This window comes from Microcaecilia unicolor, chromosome 3 (assembly GCF_901765095.1).
Source record: "Microcaecilia unicolor chromosome 3, aMicUni1.1, whole genome shotgun sequence".
NCBI lineage: Eukaryota > Metazoa > Chordata > Amphibia > Gymnophiona > Siphonopidae > Microcaecilia > Microcaecilia unicolor.
The window spans coordinates 504,355,342-504,368,112 of record NC_044033.1 but is presented as its reverse complement, the minus strand read 5'-3'; the positions used below and the strand labels follow the sequence as shown (position 1 = coordinate 504,368,112).

The window sequence follows — 12,771 nt, the reverse complement described above, 5'->3', positions numbered from 1 at the left end:
ATTTCCCATTCCTTTCCTAATAATACCAAATATTCTATTTGCTTTCTTTGCTGCTGTAGCACACTGAGCAGAGGGTTTCAAAGTATTATCAACGATGACTCCTAGATCCTTTTCCTGGTAGATGACTCCTAACATGGAACCTTGAATCACATAACTATAGTTCGGGTTCCTGTTTCCCACACGCATCACTTTGCACTTGCTCACATTAAGCATCATCTGCCATTTGGTTGCCCAGTCGCCCAGTCTCATAAGATAATCTTGCAATTTTTCACAATCCTCTTGTGATTTAACAACTTTGAATAACTTTGTGTCGTCAGCAAATGTAATTACCCCAGATCATTTATAAATCTATTAAAAAGCAGTGGTTGCAACACGGACCCCTGGGGAACCCCACTATCTCCTCTGGAGTCTTTCATGAGGTACTTTGTCACATGCCTTTTGAAAATCCAGATACACAATATCGACCGGTTCACCTTTATCCACATGCTCGTTCACCCCTTCAAAGATATGTAGTAGATTGGCGAGGCAAGACTTTCCTTCACTAAATCCATGCTGGCTTTGTCTCATTAATCCATGCTTTTGAATATGCTCTGTAATTTTGTTCTTTATAACAGGCTCTACCATTTTAACCAGCACTGGCGTCAGGCTCAACGGTCTGTAATTTCCCGGATCACCTCTGGAACCCTTTTTAAATATCAGCGTTACCTTGGCCACCCTCCAATCTTCCAGTACCATGCTTGATTTTAAAAATAAATTACATATTACTAATAGTTCTGCAAGTTCATTTTTCAATTCTATCAATACTCTGGGATGTATACCATCCAATCCTGGCGATTTGCTACTCTTCAATTTGTCATATTGCTCCATTACATCTTCCAGGTTTACAGAGATTTGATTCAGTTTCTCTGACTTGTCAGCACTGAATACCATTTCTGTCACCGGTATCTCTTCCACATCTTTCGCGGTGAAGACCAAAGCAAAGAATTCATTTAATCTCTCCGCTATGGCCTTGTCTTCCCCGAGTGCCCCTTTTACCCCTCAGTCATCTAGCAGTCCAACTGATTCTTTTGCCGGCTTCTTGCTTTTAATATACCTAAAAAAGTTTTTACTATGCTTTTTTGCCTCCAGCGTAATCTTCTTTTCAAAGTCTCTCTTTGCCTTCCTTATCAGCGCTTTGCATTTGATTTACCACTCTTTATGTAGTTTCCCAAACAATAATGTATTGTCTGTCTAAAAAAAGTATGACATAATTTGATAGCTGACCTTTCTCTCTTCCTACTAAAATAGTTATGTTCAGGCTTGTTATATTTTAAGTCATATGATAAATACAACTGAAATATGGAATTCATAAGTGTTTTTTAAATAGTTGCATATTCTATATCCCTGTACCACATAACGCTCCTAATATAAGTCTGGGATACACAAGATACTATTTGAGTCTTTGTTTAAAAAATAAGCAAGCAAATCACAAAGATTCAGTGCACCTCAAGATAAAATGCAGTCCTGCAAGTAATAGCTACTTCATTATATAATTGTAAAATAAATTCTAACAGCCCTTCTTTAGCACTAATTAGCTACAATCTGTTAAACCAGACAGCCACTATTTTCATCCCCCGGGTTAGAAAGCAAACCTGTCACTTGCATTTTCAACATAAAGCAAAGGGTAGCAAAAATTGTTAGTCAGTGCCAGGCAAATTGTACCAGACATCTTCCTTTTAATTTCAACAGTTCCTAGGCTTTCATTTTCTCATTCTCATGTACCCTGGGAAAATAATTTATCTTTATGGGCACTAATTCCTATTAGCTTTCATTAGTTTTAATTGACCATACCTAAAAATCCATAGAAGCTCATTTAAGCTGTGAAAAAAAAATGGATTTGTCCTGAAAAGTGCCTTCATTTTTTATCTCACTGAGCTTCTGCCAGCCAGCCAGTTTTAATCTCTCCTGGCCCTGCTCTTCTTAATGAAATAATCTTGAAAAATGGATCATACAAATAACTTTATACCCATAGATCTGGAAAATTTTCTTACAATATTTATACAAGACTGATTAATTTATGCATCACCAAAGCAATCAGTTGCAAAACATTACAAAAAGTTCTGTGCTGTATGAGAATATTTATAGTGGGCCAAAAATATGGAAACATCATCTCCAGATACTGCATACTCCTGGGGGAATTCTGTGCAAAATGCTTGAAAACTCTGTGCACAATATTTTAAAATTCTGAATTGTATGTAGTGTTTTGCACAGAATTACCCCATCATAAGGCCCAAAATCCTATCCTGCCTTTTCCTTTCTCAGGCTCCAGCCTCCCCAGTTCTCTCCCCTAACTCCCAAGATCCCTGATTATGTCTGTCTCCAAAGTCTTCACCTTTACGCAATACCTCCACCTCTCACTCTCTCCTCTCCTGTATCTCTCTCCCCACCTTCCCTCATGGTACACTCTCAGGTTTGATTCAACACACACCAGTGGCACACCTTCAACTTGTTGCATTGCCCCCACTCTTATGGTACAAACTCAGCTTTCTCTGCCCCCATCCCCATATCTCTCTTACTTTGCTGTTCCCCTCCCCCCCCCCCCCATATTAACCTTGCTGTTTCACCCAATCCCCATTGCACACACCTTTGGTCTGCCCCCCCCCCCATATTTCCTTTGCCCACTCACATTTGTCTTGCCCCCCCCCATATCCCTATTACACACCCATCTTTGTTCTGCCCCCCATATGCCTACTGCACACTCACCTTTGCTCTGCCCCCCCCCCATATTCCTTATTGCACATCCAACTTTGCTGTGCCTTCATATCCCTCTTTGCACACTCACCTTTGCTGTGCCCGCCATATCCCTTCTTTGCACACTCGCCTTTACTCATTCCCCCAAATCTCCAATGCACCCTCACCTTTGCTGTGTCCTCCATATAGTGAAATTTACTCTCACATGATCCTTTCCTTGAAACCTGCTGTACCAGACCCACCTTTGAAGGACAAAGAGATCATGCCTTACACCAGCTGTTGGCTCCCTTCTTACTATCAAATGGTGTCAAATTTAAAAAAAAACTAGAGTCTAATGATATCATCAGTAAAACAGGTGGTGAAGCCAGTAAAAACCAATAGAATACTTCCGGGGGGGGGGGGGGGGGGGGGGGGGGACACACAACTCTGCAGAATGTGAAACTATTTACAAAATTAGTGACAGGTAAAGAATTCAAGGATATCCCAGAATCCTCTGCCTTTCAGAGTGGGTCCTTGACTGGTCTAGCAGGATTCAAGGATAAGGAAATTATCGGTAAGAGCAACTCATCTTTCTTATCATCTTGCTAGAGCAATCAAGACTAGTGAGATGTACCAAAGCTTATCCCTCAGGCTGGAAGGAATATAAAGCTCCCTCCAAAATGGTCCTACAAAAATTACTGTTCCCTCTGGCCTAGACATCAACTCTATAATGCCTTGCAAATGAACGCAGCAACAACCAAGTCACTGCACTACAAATATCCTCTGGAGACACCTCTCTGGCTACCACCCAAACAGATGCTTGAGCTCTCACTGAATGAATGTGGAGAACTTGAGAAATTACTTATTAGAATGTACCCAGATGTCTCTAAAACTACTCAGAAGAAAAGGCAAGTTTCTTAAACTGTGCCCAAAAGCTTTGCAGCTGGGCGCTTTGTTTTGGTTAAATTTTCCCTGCAAATGTGTTCTAAAGTTAAACTCTGTTAAATATATGTTTTTTGACTCTAAACAATTGAACTCTTTTCTGGATTCCAAGATCGCTGGCTTACCTATGCTATAGCCAAGGAATATAATAACTTTGACGCCATGAAAATTATATAGATCACTCGAACTTCTTCTCTGCCGCCTTTTTCTTTAACTATGTTAAAATTAGAATTGCTTTTCCTATGTATTGAGGAATTCCCTCCTTATAGTGGACTAAAGATGAGCAATAGTCATGATTTATATATAATGTAATAATTAGTTTCCTAAGTTCTATAATGACTTTTAGTCACCTATCCTGATTTCAAGGTTTGTACTTGGAAACCCACAACCATAAGCACTCCAGGACACACCCTCCCTACTTCAGACAGCCTAAAAATATTCGGAGTCACAATTGCCTGCAACCTTATCCTTGAGAGCCAAGTAAACTCCGTAATAAAGAAAATGTTCTACTCAATGTGGAGCAGCTGGTACAGGAGCCGACAAGGGAAGGAAAAATTCTAGACCTAGTCCTTAGTGGAGCGCATGATCTGGTGCGGGAGGTAATGGTGCTGGGTCCACTTGATAACAGTGATCATAATATGGTCGGATTTGATATTAGCTTTGAAGCACACATAGGAAATCAAATACATTAGTGTTTAACTTTAAAAAAGGAGACTATGATAAAATGAGAACGGTTAAAAAAAAAAACTTAGAGGAGCGGCTGTGAGGGTCACAAATTTACGTCAGGCGTGGATGCTGTTCAAAAACACCATCCTATATATATTCTGCGTATTAAAAAAGGAGGACGGAAAACCAAACAACAGCCAGCATGGTTAAAAAGTGAGGCAAAGGAAGCTATTAGAACTAAAAGAAAATCCTTCAGAAAATGGAAGAAGGAACTGACTGAAAATAATAAGAAACAGCATAAGGAATGTCAAGTCAAATGCAAAGCGCTGATAAGGAAGGCTAAGAGGGACTTCAAAAAAAAGATTGCGTTGGAGGCAAAAAACATATAGTAAAAACTTTTTTAGGTATATTAAAAGCAGAAAACCAGCAAAGAATCGGTTGGACCACTAGATGACCGAGGAGTAAAAGGAGCGATTATGGGAGACAAAGCCGTAGCGGAGAGATTAAATGAATTCTTTGCTTCTGTCTGGGATACCTTTGCCAGAAATGGTATTCGAAGCTGACGAGTCGGAGAAACTTAATGAATTCTCTGTAAACCTGGAGGATGTAATGGGGCAGTTCGACAAACTGAAGAGTAGCAAATCTCCTGGACTGGATGGTATTCATCCCAGAGTACTGATAGAACTGAAAAATGAAATTGCGGAGCTATTGTTAGTAATATGTAATTTATCCTTAATATTGAGTGTGGTACCGAAAGATTGGAGGGTGGCCAACGTAGAGCCAATTTTTAATAAAGGTTCCAGAGGAGATCTGGGAAATTATAGACTGGTGAGTCTGACGTCGGTGTCAGGCAAAATGGTAGAGACTATTATTAAGAACAAAATTACAGAGCATATTCAAAAGCATGGATTAATGAGACAAAGTCAACATGGATTTAGTGAAAGGAAATCTCGCCTCACCAATCTACTACATTTCTTGGAAGGGGTGAACAAACATGTGGATAAAGGTGAGCCGGTTGATATTGTGTATCTGGATTTTCAGAAGGCGTTTGACAAAGTACCTCATGAAAGACTCCAGAGGAAATTAGAGAGTCATGGAATAGGAGGTAGTGTTCTATTGTGGATTAAAAATTGGTTAAAAGATAGAAAACAAAGAGTAGGGTTAAATGGTCAGTATTCTCAATGGAGTTCCCCAGGGGTCTGTGTTGGGACCGCTGCTTTTTAACATATTTATAAATTACCTAGAGATGGGAGTAACTAGTGAGGTAATTAAATTTGCTGATGACAAAGTTATTCAAAGTCATTAAATCGTGGGAGGATTGTGAAAAATTACAAGAGGACCTTATGAGACTGGGAGACTGGGCGTCTAAATGGCAGATGACGTTTAATATGAGCAAGTGCAAAGTGATGCATGTGGGATAGAGGAACCTGAATTATAGCTATGTCATGCAAGGTTCCACGATAGGAGTCATGGACCAAAAAAGGGATCTAGGTGTCGTCGTTGATGATACGTTGAAACCTTCTGCTCAGTGTGCTGCTGCAGCTAAGAAAGCAAATAGAATGTTAGGTATTATTAGGAAAGGAATGGAAAACAAAAATGAGGATGTTATAATGCCTTTGTATTGCTCCATGGTGCGACCATACCTTGAATATTGTATTCAATTCTGGTCGCCGCATCTCAAAAAAGATATAGTAGAATTAGAAAAGGTACAGAGAAGGGCGACGAAAATGATAAAGGGGATGGGACTACTTCCCTATGAGGAAAGGCTAAAGCAGCGGCTCTTCAGCTTGGAGAAAAGGCAGCTGAGAGGAAATATGATACAGGCTATAAAATAATGAGTGGAGTTGAATGGGTAGATGTGAAGCGTTTGTTTACGCTTTCCAAAAATACTAGGACTAGGGGGCATGCGATGAAGCTACAATGTAGTAAATTTAAAATGAATCGGAGAAAATGTTTCTTCACTCGACATGTAATTCAACTCTGGAATTCGTTGCCAGAAAATGAGTTAAAGGCAGTTAGCTTAGCAGAGTTTAAAAAAGGTTTGGATGGCTTCCTAAAGGAAAAGTCCATAAACCATTATTAAATTGGACTTGGGGAAAATATTTCTGGGATAAGCAGCATAAAATGTTTTATACTTTTTTGGTTTTTTTTATCTTGCCAGGTATTTGTGACCTGGACTGGCCACTGTTAGAAACAGGATGCTGGGCTTGTTGGACCTTTGGTCTTTCCCAGTATGGCACTACTTGGTCATTCTCAACATTTTGGATCTGCTATTTTAGTCATGTTCTCCCAGACACAGTCACATATATGTTTTCTAAATCGTTTTAGGTCTATAATATCAAGAAAACTTGCAGCCAATTTATCAAGGCTTGCTTGTCAAAAAATAAAAAAAAGTCTATCGCCCGATATTCAGCTGTCGGTGGTGAGTGTTTTGCTGCACATTGCCAGCCATTAATATTGAATATCTGTGGGGGGTTTTTTGTTTATTTTTTTAAGACAGTTAACAAAGAGCTGGCTAATTCAATATTCAGCCCTTGCCTACATAAGCCAAACTGCTTAAAGATAGGACTGCTATTTGTGTGGCCCAATTTAAGTGGTTTACTTAGCAGTGAGGAGCTGAACATTGGCACTTAACCCTGGAACACCCACAAGTTAGCCACTTTTGAGTTCAGTGCTAATTGGTCATTTTCGGTGAGCATAACTGATTAAGTGCTGTTGGAAATGACTGTATGGCTGTCAACAAGTGATTTAACCTGTTGGCGGCTGTTTCTGGTCAGTTAAATTGTTTTGAATATCGTGACTGAGGCCCCAAAGACAATCTGAAAGCCACTATCCGATTAGATACCGATTTTTCTTTCCTTTTTATCTCTATCCATGCTATCCACTCAGGTCACATTAATATTGCTATTTTTTCCAAACCAACTGACATTGGTAGAAATTATATCTGTCTGGGGTGGGAGGGGGAGGAAAGGGAATAACTATCAGAAAAATGTAATGAAACGGGACCAAATCTGGCATAAAGGAAAAGCGTGACAAGACACAAGAAGTATTAAAATGGGCCAAATCAGACCAGCAGTTCCAGAGAAATAACTTCCTTTATATCTCCTCCTTTAAAAAAGCATCTTTCAATGACTTTAAGTACAAACCATTTTTATTGAATTTTGAACAATAAAACAATTAAACAGATGTCACTGCGATATATACTTCAATGTGACAAACAAGAATAAATAAAATAATAATAAATGGTCTTCTGAGAAAAGAAAAAGTTATACTATCATAACAGATTAATTAAAGTTGCGGATATTAATATCAACACTATCTGTACAACAGAGCAATTCAAAGGGTTCCCAACCCTTATTAAATTTCTAAAGTGAACCAGATTTTTCAGCTATTTTCACTTCATATTATACTAGTAAAAAAGCCCCGTTTCTGATGCAAATGAAACGGGGGCTAGCAAGGTTTTCTTCAGAGTGTGCATGTGGGAGTGTGTGTGTCCCTGCCTTCTGCCCTTTCTCCCTTCCCCTCTGCTCTCCGTCCCCTCTGCTCTCTGTCCCCCCCCCCCCCCCCCAGTCCTTCAGTGTTAAGTTTCCTGCTGTGCTGTGTTTGTTTGTGTTACAGAGAGAGTGAAGGCATCTGCCCTCTCTCCCCTCCCTCCCCCAGACCTTTAGTGTTACAAAGAGAGCGATTTGGTGCTGTGCTGTGTTTTCCTTCACTGTGTTACAGAGAGAGCGAGGGCGGGGCAGACACTCATGGGGAAACCGGATATCTCTCCCCCTTCACACTTCCGGCTGGAGGCTTCATTAGAACGTTGGTGCTGCCTTTTATATATAGAGATAGTAGACAAATGGAGTTCCACCAAAAGTGTGAAAGATACCTTGCTATTAAAGCAGTTGCCATTAAAATATCAAATAGATTACACTGTCGGGGGATAAGAATAAGGAACTAGGTAAGCAAGCTGAGCGAAAGATAATGAATTTATATGAGAGAGAAAGCTGTAGATCTAAAAGAATATTCTGTCCCAGACCGCAGTCCAGTATTTGCAAAGCTTATTGCAAGAATATAACATATGTTCTAATGCACCAAAGTCTGTTTAAAGGACTAGCACAAATTGGAAAGATCTTTATTTACTCAGGGGAAAATTCTATATACGGTACCTTAAAAATCAGCACTGTAAAACCACTTGGTTAGCGTGATTCTATAAACTACACCTAAAGTTACGCATAGTTCATAGAATACGCTCACACGTCATTCTTGTGACTAAACTGTAAGTGCACTTATTTAGGCCACCTAAAACCAGGCCTAAATACTTGTGCATAAATTAGGTGCAGATCGGGTATATTCTATAATAGTGCACATAATTTTTTTTTTTGTTACATTTGTACCCCACTCATGGCAGGCTCAATGCGGCTTACATGGGGCAATGGAGGGTTAAGTGACTTGCCCAGAGTCACAAGAAGTCGGCCCTTGCAGATCACCAATGTGGCCGCGCAGGCTTCTGCTTCTGTGAAACAGAAGCCTGCGCAGCCTTCTACATGGAATGTTGCTAGTGGAATAGCAGCATTCCATGTAGAATCTCCAATAGTATCTATTTTATTTTTGTTACATTTGTACCCTGCGCTTTCCCACTCATAGCAGGCTCAATGCGGCTTACATGGGGCAATGGAGGGTTAAGTGACTTGCCCAGAGTCACAAGGAGCTGCCTGTGCCTGAAGTGGGAACTGAACTCAGTTCCTCAGGACCAAAGTCCACCACCCGAACCACTAGGCCACTCCTCCACTGTTGCTACTATTTGAGATTCTACATGGAATGTTGCTATTCCACTAGCGAAGTCGGCCCTTGCAGATCACCAATGTGTCCGCGCAGGCTTCTGCTTCTGTGAGTCTGACGTCCTGCACGTACGTGCAGGACGTCAGACTCACAGAAACAGAAGCCTGCGCAGCCTTCTACATGGAATGTTGCTAGTGGAATAGCAACATTCCATGTAGAATCTCCAATAGTAGCAACATTCCATGTAGAACCTCCAATAGTAGCAACATTCCATGTAGAATCTCCAATAGTATCTATTTTATTTTTGTTACATTTGTACCCTGCGCTTTCCCACTCATGGCAGGCTCAATGCGGCTTACATGGGGCAATGGAGGGTTAAGTGACTTGCCCAGAGTCACAAGGAGCTGCCTGTGCCTGAAGTGGGAATCGAACTCAGTTCCTCAGTTCCCCAGGACCAAAGTCCACCACCCTAACCACTAGGCCACTCCTTTCAAAATGCCCACAACCCACCCACTCCATGCCCATGGTCACGCCCCCTTTTTCAGCTGTGCACATTAGAATTTACACATGCCACGTTATAGAATATGCCTAGAAAGTTGTGTGTTAATGCTAATTAAAGCCAATTAATGCAGCTAATTGGTTAAGTACTAATTATCAACACTAACTGGCTTGTTAATTAAGTTTTGTGCATAATTTGGCCATGCGGCCAAATTAGTGTGCACAACTTAAGGCACCATATATAGAATTTGGGGGTCTATGCTGCTTTATCAGGGTCCAAATAACTGTGTGTGTTATAAAGAACAAGGACTGCAAAGTAGGTGCAGATGCTAGAGGTATATCGACTTTAGACCAAAATGTCCATTGGGAGTCCGTAAGAAATTCATCAATATCATCAGACCATAAACATACAAAACAAAGTCACATACACACACAGATGGATTGAAAATAATTCCATAAGGCATCCTTCATATGATCTTCCAACAAGCAGGCTCCTCTCTCCCTCCACTACTACGCGGCTTGCTCCAAATGATTCAGATATGTATTTTATTTTCTTAGTTGCAAATTTTACTATGAAATTAGCTTAATGGTTGCTATAGACCAGTGATGGCGAACCTATGGCACGCGTGCCAGAGAGGGCACACAGAGCCCTCTCCTTTGGCACGCGCGCCGTCGCTGGTCCGCCCACTCTCCCTCCCTCCGAGCACCAGGTCACCCACCCTCCCTCCCTTTTCCAACCAACCAAGCACCAGGCCGCCTGCCCACCCTCCCAGCACCAGGGTCCCCCCCCCCTCTGAAATTTAAAAGGCGTACCTCGGGGTTAAGGCAGCGTCAGCAGCGAAAAGAGTGTTCTTTGCTCGGCGCGCTTTCAGCCTTCCCTTCTGTCTCTCAAGCTCTGAGACAGAAGGGAAGGCCGAAGGCGCGCTGAGCAAAGAACAGGCTTTTCGCTGCCGACGCCGCCTTAAGGTACGCCTTTTAAATTTCAGAGGGGGGGGGGGGGGCCCTGGTGCTGTGCTGCTTACAGAGAATGTGACTACCGCTCGGTCTTCCGTGATTATCGCTGACCCAATGCAGTCGCCAGCGGTAGTCTTGTCCTGAGCACGCGCCATTTCTGTGGGAAAAAGAACCCCCCCCCCCCCCCCCCCCCCCAGAAATGGCTTATGCAGCAGTAACTCAGCAGTAATTAGTTACAACTGGGTTAGTGCAGGAGCCCTTATCGCCACCTCAACGGGTAAGGGCTCCTCGCTGCATGGCCACACGGTAAGAGTTCACCATGTGTGTCTGGGGGCTTTTTACCTGATGCAGTGTAAAAGGGCACCGGTGCGCAGGAAAAACGGCCCCAGCCACTAGCACAGGGCTCTTTTTCCCGCAGCTTGGTAAAAGGACCCCTAGGTTAGACAAACTTATGCATATACAGGGCACGTGCATAAGTTAGGTGCATTTTCCATCAGAAATTTTAGGTCGTTTTTCTACACAGACCACTGTTTCACATGTCTTTCAAAATTACCCTTAGTGAAATAACGAAGAAGCCAGTGCTGCATGTTATAAGCACCTTTATCTAGAAATAGCCTGAAAGGACCAATACACATTTTGAAAAGTGCATCATTATAAAAGGTGTGAGATCTGGGGAAACAAGGAAGTTGATTAAATACTACAGGTCAAAGCCACCTTGTCACAAAGGGCTACAGTAATACAATTCTTTTCAAATTATTTCATCCATGATTTCAGGGCTCACCTCTGGGTGCATACGCTTTTAGCCGCCCTCAAACCCAATTCTGAAATAGTTGGTTCATGTGCCTCTGACCATTACACTTCTTTAAATAAGCAGAAATATATTCTTATGACATACATAAATATTGCATGCCTTACCCCATCCAACAGAGTGTTTGCTAAATGGATGCGAAGGTCTTTACGAAATGGAAACTCCAGGTTAGAAACATGAAACACAGAATTATCTCGATCAATCATAAAAACTTCGTTTCTGCCATCAATCATCATCATATATCTGCAAGACAAAAAGTTAAAGATGATTATTTCATCGCCCACGGTCCCTTTGTAGCTGAATGGCATAACATTTGGATTAATTAACAACCTTCAGAGAAAAACAAAATTCAAACTCATTGAAATTCAGCACCTGATGCTTTAGAAACCAAGCACATCCTTGTTCTTTTGTATGTATTTTTTTGTATTGTGTATATATTACTTCCAAGGAATGAGTACGGAGTTGAAATGTGGTAAAAGGTTCACAAATAAAATCTATATTGGGAAATATAGAGAATGTGCATGAGGAAGTAAACCTGATATAACCTAGTCACAAAAGACCCCCTTATCATCAAACATTGTATTTGTATTAAATCGGTAGATACTGATCCCTTTGACTGACATGCGTGAAGGATAAAGAAGTATGACAGTATGATTATAGAAAACATGAAATCACAGTTCATGTGAGACAAATTTCTTGATAAAGTCTTTGGAATACGGAGAGCATAAGAATACCCATATTGGGTTAGCCCAATGGTCCATCTAACCCAGTAACCTGCTTCCAACAGTAGCCAATCCAGATCACAAGTACCTGGCAGAAACCCAATTAGTAGTAACATTTCATGCTACCAATCCCGGGGCAAGAAGTCCATGTCCATCTCAATAACAAACTATGGATTTCCTCTAGGAATTTATCCAAATCTTTTTAACACTTAGATAGACTGGCCACTGTTACCACATCCCCCGGCAGCAAAATTCCAGAGTTTAACTATTCTTTGAGTGAAAAAATATTTCCTCCTATTTGTTTTAAACGCATTACCATGTAATTTCATTGAGTGTCCCCTTGTCTTTGTACTTTTTGAAAGCGTAAAAAATCGATTTATTTTTACCGGTTATATACCAGTCATGATTTTATAGACCTCAATCATATCAGTCATCTCTTTTCCAAGTAGAAGAGCCCTAACCTCTTTAGCCTTTCCTCATATGGGAGGAATTCCATACATTGATTCTCGTACACAGGTGACGGGGTGTGTGACAGGGGGAGGGGGAAATGTGACAGGGGGCAGAGCGGGAGCGTTTAAGGGGGTGGGGCGGGTGTGTGGTGGGGGCAGGGCATGTGTCCTCCTTTTTGGGGAACAAAATATGGTAACCCTACTCCTGAGTCTGCCCCCTTTCACCTTCATCCTATACCCCTTCATTCTAGAGCTT

General features: G+C 41.4%; 1 protein-coding gene across 2 annotated transcripts in view; it reads right to left on the bottom strand.

Moving 5' to 3' along the window:
* The window catches only part of RNGTT (RNA guanylyltransferase and 5'-phosphatase), a 723,922-nt gene that overhangs the window by 437,226 nt on the left and 273,925 nt on the right, over positions 1–12,771 (bottom strand). For both annotated transcript variants that reach the window (XM_030199106.1, XM_030199105.1), the window contains exon 9: positions 11,452–11,587. In XM_030199106.1, coding sequence (XP_030054966.1) covers positions 11,452–11,587 — 136 coding nt within the window. The remainder of the gene's footprint in view (positions 1–11,451; positions 11,588–12,771) is intronic.